Genomic DNA, 22,405 nt, shown 5'->3' with positions numbered 1-22,405 from the left:
CCCTAATGTGCCACAATTTTCTTATGTTGTTTCTTTTCTGCTCTAGAGAACTAATTGTTGACTCATTCTTTTAAACTAAGTCCAAATAATCTTACTTTTCCTTACCTGAAAACACCTTGTTTTCAGCTTCACTTTAGAAGTTTATTTCCATTAGATATGGAATTCTGGATTGAAAGCTCTTTCAGCAATTTGAAAATGTTGTGTCATTTCCTTCTCAAATCCATGGCTTCTCATAAAAAAATCTCCTTTCACTCAAATTGTTTTCCCATCATTTTTCTCTTGGTAATTTAAAGATTTTCTTTGTCTTTAGTTTCTCAGAGTTTGACAATTATGCCTTTTGGTACAGATTTATTTGCTGTGGATTTGTTCATTTTCTTGAATGTTTCTCTCTATGTCTTTTGAAAATGTGACTCTATTCAGCTGCTAGTTGATTGCTTTCTCAGTCCTTTCCTCTTTCCAGAACTCTAATGACAAAATTAGAGTTATTCTACAGGTCCCTAAAGTTCCATTATTTTTAATAGTTTTGATCTGTTATATAGATTGGGCAAGTTCCATTGTTTAATATTTTCAGATTTCCTAATTTTCTCCTCTATACCCCCATTCTGCTTCATAAGCTCATCTATTGAATTTTTCAGTTTAGTTGTTTTAAAATTTCCACCATCTTCTGTTTATCTCCTCTTACCTTCCTTCCTTCCTTATCTAATCTATCTAATCTATCTGCTAAGACTAGTTTTTAATGAGACTTTCTATTACATTTGTTTCAAGTATGTCCATAATTGCTCATTGAAGCATTTTTACATTGGCTATTGTAAAATCTATGTCAATTCTAACATCTTTGTCATTTCACTGTTGGCATCTATCGATTGCCTTTTTTTTTTCCCCCAGTTTGAGATCTTTCTATTTCTCAGTATGACAAGTGATTTTTTTGGTTGAAAACTGGACATTTGCAGTATTATGAGATTTTGGATCTTATTTAAACCTTCTATTCTAGTTGATTTCCTCTGACACTGCTCTGTCAGGAGAAGAGAGAGCCCATGTCATTATTACTGGGTTGGGCAAGAAGTCCAGATTCCCTACTCAGTCTTTGTTAACATCCAAGAGCAAGGAGCTCCTTTTTGGGAGCTGTGAGAAGATGCAGGGATTATGGCTCCTGAATAAACTTTCACTCAATACCTCCTTCATTACTCCTCCCGTATGGCATCTACTGACACCACAGTCACCAAGGGAGAAAGAACAATTGTTGTCAGTTCGAGAGGGTGGCTGTCCTTTTCCTGCATAATCCCAGTGAAGAAGGAGAGGGGCATCTTGTTAACACCCTCTGGTGGTGGAAGGTCAAGTTTCCCATGAGGAAGGAGATGATTTCATTACTTCCTGCAAGTGATGAAATTCCTGAATCACTCCTTTGCCTTCTTTAAAATCACATATTTGTAATTGAAATGCCTTGTTGCTTCCTCAGTATCATGGATATTAAGGTTTCTACCTTGACTTCTGTTGGTGAAAATAAGACTGACAAGACAGTGTGTTCAGGCATTTTAATGGAGTAAGGTAGTTATTATTTAAATATGTTCTCTCTTATTAGTCTTCCCTTTCCTTACTTCTTTGAGTAGAGGAAGCTGGCTTTTATATGAGCTTTTGCTATCTGTGCCATTGGAATTTCTGTGTTACCAGTTTCGTTAGCTCCAAGTCTTGGATTTGTAGGGCAAAACAGCAACCCAGGAAAGTTAGCCCAGTGTTACTTCCTGGGGCCCCAAGTGCGTAGTTGATCTACCTCCTTTTTCCCTCTTTCATTGTCTTATGTTTGTTCTAAATTATGCTCAGGATTTTTAGCTATAGCTAGTGGGCAGTATTGGTAAAAGCACATATATCCTATCCTTCTGGATGCAGACATTTCTGAGTTGTTGAATTTAATGATAAGCTGGGCATCCAGATTTTAATATAAATTATCTGGTTTTATTTTTTTTCCTACTGAAAATTAATTTTTTTAAGTAATAGGCTAAATGTGAAATGTGCATAGGCCAACGGTCTGTGTATTCTCGTTTGTTCCTTAAGAAATTAGCTTTTCCAGACTGATATGCCTTTTTTTTTTAACTTCATTATATATACATTTCTATAATCTACCCAAAGGTGACATTGCTAACAAACTTAACTATCAAGGGCACATCCAAAGAAGAGAAGAATTTAGCAGAAGATCACGGGGCAACCAAATTAGATGTCAGAATGTCCAAACACTAGAATTCTTGTACTTTATAAATAGGTAATAAGCCTTTAGGCTCCCACTCAGAATATGATTTGAAAGAAATAAAATAAAATCACATGCTCACATGTAGAAATTCAGTCTGCTTTCCAAAGAACGATGCAAATCGGAAGAGACTAGATTTCATGAGTCAGGAGAACTGAAAACATTAAAAAGTAAAGATTTTAGTGAAGCATGTTAGGGGAGTAAAGCACTCCACTCAGAATACCCAAATCCCCAGAGAACCCCTGTGGTTCCTGAGCATTGATGCCCAGTTTCACGCACTCTTCCTAGGCATTCACATTCTTCTTTACCAGTATTGTCCAAGTGTTGAAATGTATAGTTTGGGAGACTTACGTCTCCACCCTGTTTAGTGCAAAATTGTAAATACTTAACTGAGAAAAGAACGGAGACATATATATGTCTTATTGAACCCCTATGATGTATTATTAAAAGGGGCTTTGTCACGGTACATGCTTTAATTTTTATAAAATCTCTGTGAGATTTATAGTTACTGTTGATTTATCTTTACTCAACTGAGAAACTGAATTTAAAAAGCCAACAATAATTTTATCAGGGCTCTGGCTAGTCCTTGAATATGATAGGATTGGCATTCAATTAAGACTTCCATCTTGACCAGCATAACATGGGTCCCATAATGTTGAGTACACGTATTGGGAATTCAGGTAGGAGATTTTTGGCAGCCAGAAAATTGCATTAATGTTAAGGCACTTAATTGACTAGGCAGCCACAAAACCTTCCATGCCAACACTATTTGTTTTCTCCAAGCAGGTCCTGGGGTCTGATTATTGATGAGTCTCATCTCGTCAATCTGATTTATTGATGATTGATGAATCATCGTTTTGACCGATGATTCTCAGAAGTGTATCTTGACTTCCTGAGTCAGGAACAGTAGAGTCCAGGCAACTATTAGCTTTTTCCTGCTTGACCTGGGCCACAGGATAGCCATGTTTGGTATTCACAACATGTGTACCCTCTTTTTGATTAAAACTTGTCAAACAGCATTAAATAAAATGTACAAATAATATAAATTAGGATGGTTTCTGCAAGCCATGATTTCCCCTTGATATGAAAAGATTAGGAAGGGGGACGTTGGTTTCTTGTCCTGGGACAGATGCCATCCATATCATTGCATACTACTATCCCTTGGGTGCACGTAGGCATCCCATTACAATGTAGTGAATACCCAGAGAAGAATTGAGTATTGAAAACTATGGACCTGCTCCCCAAGAATTTCCTAATATATTGAGGAGGCACTGAGTAACAGTAGCCTGGAGCAAAAATCATACTGGATCTGGGTTGTATTTTCCTTTTTAATTAAAATTCTTATTTGTCCATTCTGTCCAGTCCCTGGCCTGGTGTTCCATGCTGTTTTGCATGGCCAGTGAAATCATTAAGAGCCTATCATTTGGAACTTGGAGGCTCCTGAGCATTTTTGTTGTATTTGCTGGGCAGAAGGCAAGTGTTTTCTGAGTGATGTTTGGCATACACTTCCAGGCCCCGGGTGTCAAAAGATGGATTGTGTGGCTTGCTCGTTGCCAGCTGATATGTTACAGAGGGTCCTCTCCATCAGCTTCCCAGTTGTACTCAGTGCTTTTGCCTGTTTTCCTTTTCCATGGTGTATTATCCAGTAATAAAGGGGACCATGTGGGTGGGCTAAGATTGGTGGTCAAGTGGTTGTGCCAACTTGACCTCTTGTCAGTAAGTTCCCCTGTTGGCAGGGCACTCTGAAAAAGAAGTGACCAAGTTGCATCCAACTCATTGATTTTCAAGGAACAGAAAAAAATGACAAGGAGGTTGCTGAAGTTTTATTAAGGAAATTAGAAGATAGTTTCTATGTTAAGGATACCTGTTGTTATTATTCTCCAGACCAGCTGGGCAATTTTCTATTATTGAAGGTGACATGATATCATTACAAAGCATCAACAGCACATGTTTAATCCTCACACACACCTTTCTTTTATTTTCATTTATTTATTTTTGATAATTGGTTTTTCCTCAGCCATCTGTAGCAAAAAGAAAATGTGATTAAAGATGGATACTTTGGCTTTGAACTGCTTCATAGTGAGATCTTGCATGAAGGTGACAGACTTACCGTGTCATCATGTGCACATATAAAAAGTCAAGGATGAGTTACTTTGTTTTTCCCCACAAGTCTATTAGACAACAGAAAATGAATTTACTGTACAGTGTTCTTCAATTTAGGCTGATTTTTAAAGTATATACATTAAGCATTTGCAAAAGAGATGATGTGGCAGTGACCAAATTTGTATTTTTCTGTTGTGATCTGAATCAGCCTGTGAGTCAGAAACAAAGGCAGAATTTCTTGTAATTATAGTCTTGATGTTTTCCTTTGATGTTTCTAGGTGGTGAAGTGACAGGTGCCAATCTCAGGCCTGACTTTTCTGATCACATCGGAGTTCTTCCTGATCCACAATCATGGACGTAAAGGATCGGCGACACCGCTCGCTGACCAGGGGACGGTGTGGCAAAGAGTGTCGCTATACTAGTTCCTCCCTGGATAGTGAAGACTGCCGCGTGCCTACGCAGAAGTCCTACAGCTCCAGTGAGACCTTGAAGGCCTATGATCATGACAGCAGGATGCACTATGGAAACCGAGTCACAGACCTCGTGCACCGGGAGTCAGACGAGTTTCCAAGACAAGGTACGTTAAGCTGATCCTGTTGATTCTCTGAGTCATTTTGCACTCTTGATCTGCCCTGTTGCCAGGTACATGACTGAGGTTGATGGAAAATGAGAGCAAAGCTTGTGGACTTCAATTAACTGGCCCCTGAGCATTTAATCTAGAAGAGAGAGCAATCACCTGTATTGATCCAGATCAAATACCTGAGGGTATTTGAGAAGTGTCTCTTTTGTCCTGAACACTAAATTATGTAACAATACACTAAATTATGCAACAATTTGGCATCTGATGTTGGAGACCCATCATAGTAGATTTTGACACCAGTAGCATACGGCAGAGGCTTGGCCCCGCTCCATCAGTAGTGTCCCTGAGGCCACCAATTCTCTGTCCTGAAGAGTGTGAGATTATCTGTGGCTTTTAAACTTCTTTCCTTAAAACCCATTCACAAGCTTCCATGCACTCAAATTTCTGCTTCTTACAATAGTTAGATTGCAACTTCTTGGCTAGATTCTCTTTAAACAAAGACTCCTGCTTCAAAGAACAGTATATAATTTCTACCCCACAAAAACATGGTTGAATTATGATATCTATATGTATATGTGTGTATACATACATACTCACACGTACATAAATGGAGAGAGAGAGAGAGATCTTCACAGTATAGGTGAACACATTGCTAATTCCACTGATAGCATTCTGTCTGCTACTTCCTCCAAACTTAGTTTTCTCATAGTGTTTTTATTTCTTTGGGGGAGGGGCTTATTTCCTCCCAGACACTGACAGTTGACATTCATTTTCTGTCCAATATCCATTAGGGAATTTGTTACCACTTGTCAAGAGTTGTAAGTACATGGATATGTTGATGAAAGCACATCAGTCTTGGGAGGCTGTGGGCTGAAATGACTCACAAGTCCCAAGACTTCCATGTTGGTACTCACCTCACTGTGGGTACCCTTTACACGAATGTTTTTTTTTCAAAATGACAAGTGAACACACAAAACACGCACTGGCACTCTGCACTGGAAGGGTAGCTCTCCAGGGCTCAAGGTCAAGGTCCCAACTGTTAGATTATTTCACCAAGAATCTTAAGCTGATTTATTTTTTTGTTCCATGTTCTTGGCAGTAAATGCAGCAAATAATTTAATTCCTAATGAGATACCTTCATGTGCATTAGTTCTTTCAGGCTGCTGTAACAAAATGCCATAAACTGGTGCCTTGTAAACAAGTGAAATCCATTTTTCACAATCTGGCAAATCCAAGGTTAAGGCACTGCAGATGTCTGGTGAGAGTCTCTTCCTGATTCACAGACAGGTGTCTACTGTCCTCGCAGAGCTGACAAGCAAGCGCCACACAGCCTCTTATGGCAGTGCACTAAACTCATTCACCAAGAATTCACCCTCATGACCTAAGTGCCTCCCAAAGACTGCACTTCCAGATATCACTGGTGAATAAGTTTCAATAAAGAATGTCGAAATTCAGCTTTAATTGCTTAAAAATACACATCATATTTTCTTTTTTTTGTCCTATTTTCTTTTCTTTTTCCTGCTTTATTTTTTCCCTTGAAATATACACTGCATGCATACACACATATCTAGTGGTTGTTATAAAAATCCTTAATCCACGATTGTTATAGAAACACATTCTCATAGGGTACCACTTCAGCTCCAGCTTTTAGATTTTACAGAATATAGGAAACAAAAATCAGCAGAGAAGCCATCAAAATTCTGTTTCCGCTGCAGTTGTAAACCCTTGCAGGATACAATTTGTGTTTAATCTTCACTCTTATTTTCTGAGTTTTCTTCATGTAAATGAAACACATTTCAAAAAGGGGGAGGGTTCCTCGAAAATTGCTCTGTACCAAATGCTTTGATCTACGAGTAACTTCAACAAGTGTTTTACCTCATTAAGTTCTCACCCTACCTCCCAAGCTGAATGTTATAGGAATTGTAAAAAAAAAAAAAAAGTAAAAAAAAAAAGATATGAAGAATCACAGCTTAATTAATTAGGCAGTACAACAGTTTCCAATATGAAAAATCAGGACACCTCTCTGTTGTTTCCCAGAGCGTCACTAATCCAAGACTCAAACATTTTGAAAGGTGCCGCACACCAGCATGGTTGAGAGCTTCTCCTTTTCAATTGTGTATTTGGCTTCATGGACAGCATTGCTGCACATAATTTTGTTTCTTGAGATTGTGTGTGGAAATGTAGACTCTTCTTCCTAAATCTCATTAAAGGTCCCTCCTGGCTTCTGGATCATTGTGCCCTGAGCTGTAGATCCCAGATTGTTGTTGAATTGTGGATTGGCCCATCACCTTTTCCCATCTTAATATTTACATAAAACAAAACCAAGTGCTCAGGGATTTTATTTTCAAATATACCTTCATTCTTCCTATTTAATCTTACTCCTCTCTATTGATAATAATGGGAGTCGCTTGGCCATATCAGCCGCATAGATTTGCAATTAACAATTCACACATGCCGTGTGTTGTTATTGAGCCCATATTTGTTTGTGTAATGTGTTTGCATGAATTAAAAACTGTGCAGGCCAAAAGTAGAAATGAAAAGGCATAGGAAAGTATTTGCATATGCAAGTGCAATTCCTTCTGAAGACGTCTATGAATTTATGCATGAAAATGTAGTCAGAGTCTGAGTGGATCTACTTTGATGGGTTCTAAAATTGAACTCTGCAGGAAGTAAATAAGCACATATTTAAGGAGAGGAGGAACAGGAGATACAATCTGGCAAGCAGCACATTCCACGTGAAACTTCACCACCACAGAGAGGGTTAAAATAAATGTTATCCTCAGTAATAACAATAATTTTTTTAAATGTCATGCATTTCTCATTTTACTTTCTTATTCATGAAATCAAAGAGCAGGATCATCTCAGTACTTATTAGCCTAGAGGTACATTAGCGAGGATCATAGCTGGATCATCTCCTGTGGTATTCTTATTTAAAACCCAAGACTCCGATCATAAAACAAACACACTTCTCACACACAAGCAAGTTTGGCAAACACAGTTGGATGACTTCTCCAGATGCTCAGAGGGGAGAAGAATTGTCAGCTGGGAAAAGTGATGTGGGGCCAGGGTCAGACCTTGTCCAGCTCCTCCAGCTGGTGGACTGGAAGCAGCACATATGAGAAGCTGCCAGGGCCCAGCAGGAGAGATTGGCCAGGTGTTCCCCTGAGAAGCTTAATGAGAGCTCCCGTCATGAGACCTTCTTTGCTTTGCTTTTTCAACGCAGAATCCTCCTCCTCTGCTTTCTTCTATCGTGGACTCTTATCCTAGTAGAGACGACAATTACCTGTCTGGCCTCTATTATGCTGGATCCTCCTGGAGTGAAGGAGGAAAATTGCTGACCCTAGGTCGGTGGCCAGTGGAGTAATTAGTAATTAGTAAGTGACTAAAATCCTGCACTAAAGAGCATCTTAGTGGCGCAAAAGTTAATACACCTGACAAATGTGACCAGCGGCATGATCGCTGGTCAGACCCAGCTTCAGCCCTACCTGCAAAATAGATGCTACTTGGAATAAAGGGTTGGCCAAGTTCCCAGGCAGGATGTAGAAGCTTATTCTTTTGGACCCTGAAGTTGGGATGCAGAGCAGTGTGATATCGGAGCCACTCTCCCCTGGCTCAGCAACCTAAAGTTGCATTTCAGCTCTGCTATTGTATATTTATGTGCCTATGTTGCTGTTCCACATAGTGTGCTTAGTACACGTGTACAACAAGATTAGTACATGGATATCAGATGTGTTGGGCAAAAATAATTAAAAAATAGAAGAATGATAGCTGACATCAGTTCAGTATTTTGTGTCTGCCAGGAGCAATCTGACCATTTTGCTTGTATCAACTCAGTTAATATTCACAACAACATTGTGAGCTTGGTACTGTTATTATTCACTCATTGATGGATTAGGAAACTGAAGCATGATGAGATTATGTAACTCATCCAAGATCACCAGTGAGGGAAAAGGTAGAGACAGGCTTCAAGTCCAGGGAGCTGGATTTAAGAGCTGTATTTTATACTACTGTTTTATCTCTTCTCAAATAAAAGAATAAGCCAACAAAAACAGGCCATTAAAGGCTTAGTCAGAGGCTATGATGGTTGCTTTTTCAACCCTTTAAGTACTGACACCCGTAAACTGCTCTCAAAGCTGCAGTCACTATCAGGGAGTTAGCAGTGACCTCTACCACCAGCTAACCCCTATCCCAGGTCTCATCCATTCCCCTCCATTTGTACATTCCCAGATGCAAGACCCCTTTCTGCCACCTGTCTGCTGACTACCACTGTAGGAGAAGTTCTTATAGTCAGAATGTATTCCAGGCTGTCAACATTGATTCTGTGCCCTCCCCAACAGTCATCACCTTTTTGCACAACCTCTCAACTTAAAACACTACCCAAGAAAGATGTTCTGTCTAATGATATTGTTCAGATAAGCAAAGCTGGCAGGTTTCTGTCTGAGCCCCAGACCCAGTGGACCAGAGAGTTCAGTCAAGCTTCTGGTTCCTCAAAAAAGCTCTACTTTCTTGTTAGTAGTGCAAGTCTCTTGAGAGGGACCAAGATTGAATTCTTCTTCTGTACCTTAGACTGTTGTTTGGGTCAAGGTTGAAGAAAGAATTGGGGGAAGATTGGATTTTTGAAATTATGCTTGCCTCAGTTCTCTCACTCAGTTCTAGCAAAGAAATAACTTTCGCCGACCCGTTCATGCACTTTAAAAATAACAGACATACTCTTTAGACTAGGTTCAATTTCAGTATTTCATAAAGTAATTCTCTCTCCTATGATCTTTGAAATAATTTGGGCAATTTATTTTGTCCTGTGTAATTTGGCATAGGATATACTTAACCCATGTTATTAAGATGAAAACTCATGAACCATTGCTAAGTTAAAAGGTTAGCTGTATTGATTCAATTAATGTAGATAATAATTGTTGAAATACTTTGAAAATCTGTGTGTACCTCTCTTTACACAATTGTCTTAAGATCATTTTTTTTTCTCTATACTCAAAGCTAGAAAGGTTCTAGTTTGAAAACTCAAACCCTTTAATTTACCTACAATGAGTAATTTTTCCATTCAAGTGATATTCAAGAGTTTGTTAGGTCAATATTTGGAATGCTGAAAAGTACCGTGAAATGATAGTTTTTCATTTATTCTCAAACCTCAGAGCATGATTTTGTTTTATAATTCAATCGATAGTGACATGGTGCTTCCTGGTCTTTGGTTGTGTTTTGCTTAAAAAAAAAAAAAAAACTCTTAGAAATAGAGATTTCACTACTTTCAATGTAATAGGACCTTTTATCTTCTTGTTATCTAAGTTGAATCCTTGCTTACATGAGAGATACAGGAAAATAGGCAAGATACACACACACAAATTTAAATTGTATCTGTTTTCCAATACTTTTGTGTTCTGTCATTATGACCTTGATCAATTTCTGGAGCAGAGACTAATTCTCATCTCCCTATCTGCAAAAGTTCCACCAATATAATTATCAGGATCATTTCTTCTCACTATAGATTTATCAAGCTATGAATGTTGTCTTTTTAATGTGTGCTGAAAAGATGCTAGTGGCTACCATTATAATTATTGTCATTTTTATCTTATTACCAGCAAAAGTGAAGAGTATGTGCTTCTCAATCCTTTTACAGTTTTGTGTGATAAAAATGTTTCTCCCCTATTGGATTTGTTTCCTATGACTTGCAAAAATCCTGACATCTTCAAACCCAGACTTTCTCTTTTGTTGCTGATAGAGTGTGTTTGGCTCCCTTCACACCATACTTTTTGCTCAAAAAGCTGAACATAACTCACACATTATTTTCCTATTTTTAGAAAGGACTGAAAGATGCTATCTAACAACTGTCAGCTGATGCTAACACACTGTACTAGAGTTGCTAGTCAGACAAATTTACAAGTTAAAAAAATTGGGAAAGAGTCTCTGAGACACTGTCATTGGGCGTATAGAGTTTTTTGTTTGTTTGTTTGTTTTACATACATTTCATGGCTTGTAAATAAATGTCAATTTTAGAAATGGTTTTAATTAAGACTTTTCCAGGTAAAACTGGGGTCCATAAAACTAAAAGAGAGTCAGTCTTACCTGGATTCACATGGTTGATATTCTAGGACGACATCCCTGTTTTTCCATGACTATAGACATGGGCAACAAATAGCTCTTCCGGTTACATGTGAAAGAAAGATAATCTTCACAGTGAAATTAGTTTATGCAAAAATAAAATGCGTTGACTTACATCCACTGAAGAATCCAGCAACTCATCTCACCTCATTCTTAACTTGTATTTCTTATTCATTTTACGTGGTTATGCTACACAAAGAGATCTGTTTGACTAAATCTGTTGATAAGCCCACTCTCACATTCTCTTTCCATGGTAACATCATTGGAGAGAGTCCTGCTTCAGTCCTACAGTCTTCAGCAGAACATTTCCAAGGTAGATTCCGTTAGGTTGGGCCTGGGATCCATGCTGACACTGTTCCGTATCACTGTAACTTCAGTGCCCATGCCTTGGGCTTATTCCTATCCTGTAGCTGCGGACAGCTTATGGTGAGTATCTCCTACACCTGATGGAGTGGATTCCATGCAGTAAAGAAGGGTTCTGGTAAAAGAAATAAGGAATGATAACTGGGCTGCTAGTAGATGCTCCTGACACTAGTGATGCTCACGTCTCAGACAAATAAGGACTTTCCATGTTCCATTTCTGCTTTTCTAACAGCTGGGGCCCTTTATTCTAAGATAATCAGATATCAAACCTAATTGTCTGTTCTCCAGAATCCAATTACATTTTTAGTTCTCAGGTTTGGGGAAATAGTGTCACAACATGCGCATCCTAGGTAGAATCTTAAAAGATTACTTTTCATTAAATCTTTGTATGGATGTTTACCAAATCATGTCCATCAGCCCTCCTTAGTTTATCTTATTTCCAAATTTCTCATCTGTGCATACAATTGTGTCACCATTTGAAATCATTAACTCCTTTAGTCTTCTTGTGCCATATTTTTCATATCATCGATAGTCATGAATTTCTTAACTATTAAGCTGTTTTCTCCTCTATAGCCAAATTAATTAAAATTACATTGGGGGTACATATCAGGCTTGCCTAATTGTTTTATGGGATACAACGGTGGGTAAGATAATGATGGTCCCTAAGCTTGTGAAACGTGGCAGTCTTAATGAGAAGAGACATAATAGAGACGTAGCTTGTAGCAGGTACAGTGTGATAAACACCACAAAAAAACTAGGAGAAGCTCAGTCATGAAGGCATTCCAGAGAGAAAGTACCAGCATGATGGAGTATGTTACAAGGGGGCAGGACAGTTAGTGAAGCAAGGGAATTAGGCAGTATCTTTGCATCTAGCCAAAGGAGCCGCATCTAGGACTGGGAAAGTGGGGATGGCTTGAGAAATGTTGAACTGTTAATAAAGATTGTTGGCTTTTTCGGATGTTGCAAAAAGTAAAGGTAGATTATTTTTCTGGGACATTTGATCATTGACTGCCTTCTGCAAAGAAAAGTCTTTCCAATGCTGAATTTGCTTAAAGACCTGAGAAAGGTCTTTAAGAGGAGTACATGGCTGCTAATTCAAGTTCTCTCACAAATACAACATAAGCCTGAGCATAAAGATATAGTGTTACAACAATTTGGACTCCTTTTTTGAACTCTGTGAGGTTGAGTAAACAGAGTAGCAACAATATGGAGCCAGGTTAAGTGAAAAATAGCAAAAAGATAGTTACACATGACTACTCTCTAAATGACCACAATCTCTTGTTTTCTGTCTCTCAGTGGCTAATAAATCAGCAACCCTTGGAAGATGTGAAGGGTATGTGTGGATGCAAGTCAGTGTGTAACTTGACTAGCACAATCAAGGAGCATGCTTACGAAGTGGAATCAATGCATTTTATCAATGATGGGATAAGCAAAGTGAAGAGAGTTAAGGACATTGCTGAAATGTCTGGTTACAGTAACTGATGAGGTATCAATGCCAATTATTGGAGCTTATATCCAAGGTTGTAGTGACTTATGAGTTAAGATAATACGTGTACCTATGGACCTTTGTGTTTGAGGTGCTCTAGGGGCTATGCAGCTATAGATGTTTACAAGGCAATTGAATGTACCGAATGTTCTGAAATTCTGGAGAGTGTCTTAAGCCAAAAAGAGATTTAAGAGTTGTCAGCTGCTGATTTCATGGGACTTGGTGTGATCATCCAGGAAAAGATGTATCAGGAAAATAAAGGAGATCACATGAGAACAGAGGCGTTCAGTATAGAAAAAGGTGGATTCTACAAAAAAGCCTTACTTTCCTTTCCATGTCCACCTCAGGCAGTACAAATTTGACTCAGCATTCAAGGCAGACATGAATAAAACTCCCACTTAACCACTCAGAGTTGGTTTCCTAAATCGGAGGTCTCAATGTACTACACATAGGCCATTTTAGGTCCCTCGATATGTCTTGCTTTGTGCACAGATTGCTTCAAAACTTTTCCTAGAATGTCTGTAGCCAGTCCATACACATTTCAGTTTGGCCCAAACTCCACTTCTGCTTTTTTGTCTTAAACCTGTCCTCCTTCTCTGTCATCTGTTGTGTGTGAACTATCACGATTATAGAAAGAGCACAGAACCTACTATGTTTGTCCCTTATTGTATGGTCCCTATTTGCCTATTCCAAATCATTCAGAACATGAGGCTTGACCTATGGACCATCTCTCTAGTGGAACCTCTGCCCTTTAAATTCTGGTAGCCCTTGAGCATTGTTATTGTTATTATCCTCTTTATAAGTCACTCAGCCTTCTTAGCACATGGAGTCTCTGGGTGTGGTCAATAGGGAGATAAACGAGTGCTCTGTGGTTTTGTTTTTTTCTCTATTACTGGCAACAGAATAAAAATGACTACAATTATAATGCCTCACATATTGTATTGAATAACATTTGCTTCCCCTGCATATTTATGATCTAGATACTACTGTTTTTTCTAGATGGGTGTCACATAAAGGTTTAATCCCCCACTCCTTTTTAAATGTTGCCTTAGGCCACTTTGCTTTTACTAAACACCTCCATTAATACTTGTTCTCTAACCAAGAAAAATACTGAGTGTTTTGCTTTTCCAACTAAAGGTAAAAAGAAAAAAATCAGGTGCAGCACTGGTTTTGCAGTAACATCCTGAGCAATAAGAGTGTCCCTGCCAAATTCCTTCCCAAAGAACTGGATTATTTACACTACTGTTCATTATATCCTTCCTGCCTTTACTATATGCTAGAGTGGATTTAAGTTATATGTGTTATTTGCTCTGATTTGGTAAGTTATTTCTTGGTCTTGGAAAATTCAGGACTTTTTCCATATAAATTAATGGCAAATGCTTCATTGTTTTATTCCATTTCGGCATAAACTTTCATAAGAGTGCTGTACTTGCGGAAAGCAGGGGAAACCTGTTTTTTTACTTGTTTCTCAATAGGGACCTACTTTGTCATATGTGTAGAATATGACTGGTGATAGCTTGAAACTAGAAAAATGATGCTGTTGAGGTCGAGTAATTGCCAATGCCTGTCTCACCATATCGGACGGACTGGCTACAAGAGGGTGCTGCCCTGCCCACTGAGGAGTCATGGCACTGATATTATCAAAGAGACATTATATTTTCAGTGTCATGTTTTGAGTTTATAATTTAATTTTCAGTTCTGGAAATTCCAGAAGCATCTCTAGAGACATATAAAGATGAGGGGGCTGGTGTGTATCCGAAATGAATTCACATTCGTTTCTCCAGCACCTTAATTGGTATGCAGATCTTACAAGCCCTCTCTCCCTGCTGCAGCTAACTCCTTCACACCACCAAGTTACTCAATATTCCTCCTGCACTGACTGCTTTCCTTTCCACTCAACCTCAAGTCAGATCTACTTCAGTAATAAATCTCTGCTGGGAGCGATGAGAACAAACACTGAGTGTGCGCAAAGATATTAAAAATAAGTGCAACACAGACTTATTTAATAATGTCCAACAGCCTTTATAATATTTGGAATATTTTACCAAAGTTACTATGAACATTATGTTTAATGCATTCTCCCTATGAAGGAAAGATATTTCTTCGGTTAAAAAAATAAAACCAAACGAAAAACCAGGAAAGTAAGATAGGCTGTTTTTGTCTTCTCACTTGAATCTGTTATCTCCAGTGCCTTTCCAGGTTTTTCTTTTCTTTGGCCACAGTCACAAAATGTAAAACTGCTCTTTGTTCACCCTGATTTGTGAATAGGAGGCATCGGGCCCTTGCTGTCCCAGTGGGATATACTTTATTTTAAAAATAGTTTGAAGAACTACCTTTTAAATTCCCCCACGTCCACTGGCACCTTAACCATTATAATGTGCTTCCCTGTCTGTCCTTGCACAGTAAAGGTCTGCTCCATGTGTGGGGAGTTAAAACCCTGAATTTATTTGTGATGCTATGAACCAAAATGTTGAATTTATTTAGAGAGTAATTTCAGTGGATTAAATTTGCTTCTGTGGATCTATTTACTGCAGCTGGGACATTGACAGAGGAATGACTGTTACTTTAATGTCCTCAAAAAAAAAAAAAAGGGCCAGTCACTGCAGGATAAATATCCACAGTTCAAACACATTCCCCTAACAATGCCTGCAAATGCAGGTTCCACAATCACCTTTAAAAAGGCCCATGTGGCTCTCCCTGGTGGCGCAGCGGGTTAAAGCAGAGCACTGAGAATCTAAAGCCTCTTCCGCATGAGTTCGATTCCCGCCTGCCCCGGAGGTGACCACATGGCGTGGCAGACCTCTCCTGGCCCGCCCGCTGCTCCCCTCAGCAGTGTACTTTGTTGATCTGCCTGTTCTGCTCCCCGCTCTGTTTCTGGTGAAGCCTCTCACCGCCCCTGAGCCTCTGGCCTGTACCCCAGTTCTGTGTGTACAAATAATTAAATTTTAAAAAAAAAAAAAAAAAGCCCCATGTTTGGGGCCCTCCTGATGGCACAAGGGGTTAAATCACAGCACTATGAAGCTATCTGCAAGTCCCTGCAGGACAAGTTTGATCCCTGGCCAGGGAACTCATTACAAGGCACAGCAGACCTCTCCTGACCCACTCCCTTCAGCAGTGTATTTTACTCATTCTGCCTGTTCTTCTCCCCACTCTGTCTCTGGTGAATTCTCCCACCCTCCTGCACGTCTGGTTTTGTATGCATAAATAAATAAAAATCTAAAAAAAAAAGCCCCAGATTTGTCTGGCCGCCTTGAATTCTAATGTTCCTTCCTTTACTGTGACAATTGCATGAATGCTCATTCTCAGCCCCTGTTTGTGTGGCAAAAGCCCAGTGTGGTGATGCCCCAGTTCACAATCACTGTTTTGCAAACCCAGGGAATGAGCAGCAGGGAGTGGACAGCCCAGGGCCTAGGGGCAGGGTAGACCCTGGCACTCCTCTCTCGGGACCAGTGACAACTCAACCACTCTTCAGGGGAGTTTTTAAAAGTCCTCCTGTCTAAGGCTGCCCAAGAATAACTCAGTCATAAATGTCTGGGGAGTTGGACCCAGGCATCAGTCTTTTTTTAAACTGTATTTTTATAGAAAAAAAAAAAAACTTTTCAATGTTTTTCAGTGTAATGAACACACACTGCAGGATCCACTCATGTCTTTGGTAGTTGATAGCACATCAAACACCTCTGGTTTGTGTATGCATAAATAAATAAGAATCTAAAAAAAAAAGCCCCATATTTGTCTGGCCGCCTTGCAGTCTCATGCATAGTCATTGGCTACCTCACATTTCTCCCAGAAACCCATGATTCTAATTTTAATAGAGCTTCCTAATTCTTAGAGGGTTTCAGTTAACAAATGTCCTGTAGCCAGGAGTTCATTCTATACTATTTCAAGCCAAGAGTGAGCAACCATTGCCCATGTGCTTGGTATTTCAGGTCTGGTGTGGTAGGTTTTACAGGTCTTGCTTGCCAGGTTCCACCTCTTCATTCTTCGTCGGAAGAATCAAGTGGATTGATTTTTCTAGATTACTGCTCCTCATCTTACATTCTGTTAAACGCTCATAGCAGGGATTTAATTTGAGCACCTGGCTTGGAATGTAGCATGTAGCCAATTAATTATGTCAGTTGATCCAATATCTTCAATGTCAAAGCAGTAATAACGAATTGAAACCTACCATCTGAAGAGATGCGATCTGGGTATGTTGTTGAAACGTGAGTCAGTGAAGAAAGGCAAGGGTCACTGGGACCCCACCTGTTGTTCTCTGCGTTTAATAAATGTGGGAGTGGTTCAGATAGGTGTAAAATGCCCCACGCTCCCAGTGGGAGGCAGGTAAAGTAAAGCAATGAAGGCAACCTGGTTTTCAAAGTGTATGTCAGGAAGAGGCTGTGCTGATGTGGGTCACATATGTTTAGGTGGCGCTTCTCAGCTCCAGCAATTTGGTGCCACTGAGCAATACAGGTCTTGGATTACTTGACTGCCCAACTTACCAAGACATTTGAGAAATCTGGATTGGTCTTATAAAATCCTCAGATTGTTAAGTGTTGGTATTATGACCACTTACTGAGCATTTTCAATAAACCCAGAGTAATGGCTATGACTCATTCCCTGCCCTGGTATTTTCTGATAAGAAGAAACTGAATGCCCTTGAGGATGACTTTCCAATGTAAGAATTCTGGGCAGAGGGGTAGCCTCTGCCAGTTTTCAGCCAATAGGCAGAAAACTGATGTCCTTCCCCTTCTTCCTGAGGATCATAGCCTGAGCCTCCTGAGAAGTTTCCAGCACTGATACTAGCACACTTATCCACGGCTAACTATAGTGACCGTGTGTATTGGTTCCCCTTTCTGTTAAACTTGACTCTTGCTTTGGCAAATCATATCCCAAATATATGCTCAAAGTAATGGGCTCTGTTCCTGCTTGTGGGACAGAGTAGGTTAAGATCCTAAACAGGTAACTCATTTTAACAAGCACTGTGTAGGCCAAAATAAAGTTACTTCTAGGGCAGGTGGAACTCCTTAAACTGCCAGTGCAGACTTTTTAGTTAGAAAATGATTGATACAAACAGAAGGCTCTGAGATTGTGTTATAGGTATGGCTGGATACATGATTTTGGTTTGTAATTTTTTAATTTGTTTGACATAGCAGGCATTGTGATTCTTGTTTGCTTATTTGGTTGTTTTTTAAAAGATATTAATAAACTTGTCATTTTAGGTTTACATAAAACTTATACACATATAGAATTCCCCAATCAGTCGTTTCTATTGTTTTTAGTATATGTGAGATTTCTACCTACATGCCTAGCAAATCTTAAAAGCCATAATATGCCCTGTGTGTTCCTTGCAAATGAAGACAGCCTCCTTCATCTTTCCCCTTACACCAATTATAGTGCCAGACGTGGGGACATTTAGTAACGGGGGATTCCCATCACACGTGAGAGCCTGGAGGGAACACATCTGCTCCCAAAGAGCTTTCTCTGGCCTCTCAGCCCCCCTCTCTGGCTCCCTGCAGGGCTGCTCTTTGCCCTGTGTTGTGTAAGTTTGGCTGCAATAAATGAGAAGGAACACTGGAAGGCATGGGGCTTTTATTCAGGGTTGGCTTTGCCAGACCTCCCACGCTCTTCTGCATGATCAAGGGATCTTTGTTGCCAAACAAAGCCAGAATTGCATCTTGGCTGCCTCCGCCCAGCACCCTGCATGCTTTCGAGGACTTGCTGGGGCGCTGCATGTTGCTGTGTATTTATAGCCAAACCCTGAGCGAAAGCTGACATGTGAGGTGCCGCTTGCCTAGATCCTCCAAGCACACATCTTGCATGCGGACTGGGATAACTAACACAAACAGCCAGTAATAACACGTGCTGTAATTTCAGCCACAGCTCACAGAACACCTTTACAAGTCTTTTTATTAACCCCTTTCAAGAAACTCAGACGGCTTGGTCACTAAGCCATAAAAGATAGAATTAATATCTGCGGGAGCAATTTACTTTTGTCCAACCTCGGTTTACATCTCAAGAGAATGATTAGTCATAGAATGTTAAATTATGTAGTAGCTCAATACTGTAAGCTACTGGCTTTCAGTCCTTAAAGAAATAGAAAGATTCAGCAGCCTATGGCAGGGATTCAGCTCATTTTATAAAAGGACTGGGTCAGGGATGGAATGGGTTTTCATTTGTTTCTTTAATGATAGCAATGCTTTTCGTTGAGTACGTTTTAAGTGTCAGGGATCCTTCAGTGCCACCTATCAATGCCAGCCCATATTACAAATGGAAATACTGAGGTACACAGATCAGAGATTATCAGTAGGAAATCCTTGGAAATTTTTCAAATGGAGAGCACAGTATCATTTGTGTTACAAGGAAGTCCCTGGGAAGCAGATTCCAGTGGATTTGAAGTAGAAGCAGGGAGAACAAGTAAAAGCCATCAGGGCTTTTTTTCCCATCAGGGGAAATAGCATCTCAAGCCCTAGAAGTTTAGGTCTGTGTGACAGTTCATTCATGCACTGACACAGTAAACTTGCTGACTGGATTTGGTAAGAGTTACAGAGATGAGGATTGGGTATTTTATGGAGCACAGTGAAAGCAAGTTTCAATCAGATTATGTCCTTTATCAATAAGTCTCGCTTCCCCGATCAGGGACCCAGGCATTTTGTGCTTTATCGCAATCCAGATGTCCTCCACCAGCTTCCACTCCCTTGCCTTCTGCCCACTGTAAATATTGACTTCTTGCTCTTCAGTCATCCTTAGCTGACAGTGATTCCTTGACTTTTCAAAGGTGATTTTGTTCAGGGGTATCTTAACCTTTTTTCTTAAGGTGGAAGAGTTTCCCTTGCAGACTAGAAAATTCTGTCACAAACAACCATACCCATCCTACTTATAAGGAACATCATAACTTTTTGTTCAGAGATTTTTTTTTTTTTTGTAGAAGATGCCAGAAAGCCAACTAAGCTAAGTCCTAAGGAAACAAAACAAAGATGTGGATAAGAGGTCATTTGAAAATTCACCTCTTCTGACTTCTTTAACCAGAGGCCAGTCATTCTGAGACCTCTGGAACTTTCTGCCACCATCCTCAGTTTCTCCAGTTTTGCAGCACCTGATGCTCTCCTCCTCTTGTCCAACACACAAACCAGAAGGCTTGTAGTAGTGATGTTAACAGCTCAAATTTGTGCGACAATTATTTTGAGCCTTTTTATGCCAAAGAGGATAGTGCGATATATGAAAATCATCACTATGCTATAAGGACAGTGAATGTCTGAGGGGCAGTGAGGCCCCAAGGGTAGCAATTTGTATGTCAGGGGTGTAGAGAGAATCAGATTATCTGCTTTCTGTGGCTGCTGCTTGCAGGTGCTAGGAAATGTTTGTTGACTGACTATGTGACAAACCAGACTCCCAACATTTGCTGGAGGGAAAAATCAAATCCTAATGCTGAGAGAATGTGGGCAGGCTGCTGGAAAGCAGAGTATCATCACAACTATTCACACAATACAGAGAGGTTATTTTAGTGCTCAGATCTCTGCAGCCAGATGGAAATAGAAGTTCAAGCTTCATGTTGTCAGACAGCAGAGACTGTGGGCAAAGGGGAAAGCATGGGTGAGTGATTTTTGACTGTTTATCGCTAATGTGTGGCCAGTGTCACTCCCATCTCTGATGGCTGTGATTTATTCTATTATACTGTCAGGATTAAAACACCTTAGCAGGAGGAAAATAAAGGGAGGAGTACAAATGCTGTGTCACTGATGTGACAGATGCTATTTCTGTGGAAACCACAGATGATGTGGGTATGGAAGCGCTTTCAAATGTGCCATGGCCACAGAATATGAGAACTAGACAGACCCTGAGAGTCAGTGTGATTCAGACTCCTCTGATAGATAAAGAAGCTGAGGTTCGGAGAACTTCTATGGGGCCAACATCATCCAAGCTGCTAAAATTAGGGCAGGGCCCTCGTCCCCTCTTCCAAGTTCAGTCTCCACCCAGCTATATCACCAGCTGCTCAACTTCTTTGTTCCAGCCCTGAAATTCAGAGTTGAGTTTCCCATTAAAGAAAGAATTCTTCTACATTTTAACAAGGAAGCTGGGGAGGGAAGTCTGTCCCTTTTCTTCCAATATCAGTAAAGTAGGATTTTTCACACCAAAAGGAGCCATGGTGCTTAGCTCCCTGGCTGGTGTTACTCTTGTTATTATTACTGTTGTTATTATTAACATTATAATTATTTTTCAATACTATTTATTTATTTATAGGTAGAACTGGGATACAGGCCAGAGAGGTGATGAGTGAGAGACTTCACCAGAGGTAGAGTGGGGAGCAGATCAGGCGGACTGACCGAAATACACTGCTGAGGGGAGCAGAGGATGGGTCAGGAGAGGTCTATTGTGCCATGTGGGGTCACCTCCTGGGCGGGAATCGAATTGGTGCTGTAGTGACTTTGGAGAGCTTCATAGTGCTGCACTTTAATCAGTTTTACCACCAGGGAGAGCCCAGTTATTACTATTATTTTGGCAGCTTCTATTCTAGGAGACTATTGTCACCTTATCACCCCGTGAAGTGAGGGGCACCAGCTCCTGGCAGTGTCATTATCCATCCTTATCTCAACTTCTCCATCCCCTTCTCTCTTCTGCTGTTTCACCTCTGAGTAGTGAGGGGAATCAGATCACGGCAGAGACCAGTCTGCTGAGAAACCCAAACACAGCCTTTCCCTGTCCTTCCTCACTCCCTCCTCACCCCCTACAGTTTTGTCAGAACTTACTTGTCAGGACTCCTTGAATCAGTTAATGGCACATTTAAAGCAGGAAAACACATGTGGTTTCAAGCTTAAACCAGCACATGTGAGCCGAGACCCGCCATGCCCATTATCTGTGGGATAAAGTGCCCTGGGATAATTGGAGTCCTGTACCTGTCTTCAAGTGTTACTTGGGGGTCAGTTTTGTTGACAGCCAAATACTTTAGAAGCTGTGTTTATTACCAATAAGTTGTTTTATGGGTGAAATATCTAGACTAATTACTCTGTAAACACCACAGCTCTACTTGCAAATCTCACACGATCATGTGTTAATAGGCACTTCGGCAGGGTCTATCTGTCCCAGCTGGGGAGATGCTAGAGAGACCCCTTCCACCCCAAGTCATCAGATGATTCAGGTATGAATGGTGCTCTCTAGCTTCTCCAGTAGAGCTATCCTTGTCCACGCAGAGATGACCAAGGCCACCTGGCAGTAAAACAGTATTTATTGTGGCCCAAATCTCAGAAATTCTCTCTGAAAAATATTCTCTGCCTATTACTGCCTCTGTCTGAGAGAGAAATCCGCCATCAAGTGCTTTGAAATAGAGACCAGCAAGCTCAGCAGATTCCACTTTTCCAGTTTCTAACCTGGGACCAGACACACACACAAATGCCACCTGAGAGACAGGAGGAGAGGAAGCCCACACGGAGCGGGAGTGGGTGGCAAGTCTGGGTATGTTCCCGCTTAAGCCAACTCATCTCAAACTGACCTGACCACTTAATACATTTCAGAATTGCCCAGAGTTCTGAGTGATCTCATTTTATAGAGACTT

At 40.2% G+C, this 22,405-nt stretch overlaps 1 protein-coding gene across 1 annotated transcript in view; it reads left to right on the top strand.

Annotated features, from left to right (window-relative positions):
* The first annotated feature begins 4,693 nt into the window (after positions 1-4,693).
* TENM2 (teneurin transmembrane protein 2) overlaps positions 4,694-22,405 on the top strand; it is an 895,709-nt gene continuing 877,997 nt past the window's right edge. The window contains exon 1 of the mRNA XM_004689796.2: positions 4,694-4,919. Within this exon, the coding sequence (XP_004689853.1) occupies positions 4,694-4,919 (226 nt within the window). The remainder of the gene's footprint in view (positions 4,920-22,405) is intronic.

The sequence above is a fragment of the Condylura cristata genome, unplaced genomic scaffold (assembly GCF_000260355.1).
Source record: "Condylura cristata isolate star-nosed mole 26May11 unplaced genomic scaffold, ConCri1.0 scaffold00026, whole genome shotgun sequence".
Lineage (NCBI taxonomy): Eukaryota > Metazoa > Chordata > Mammalia > Eulipotyphla > Talpidae > Condylura > Condylura cristata.
This window is presented reverse-complemented; position numbering and strand designations above follow the sequence as displayed.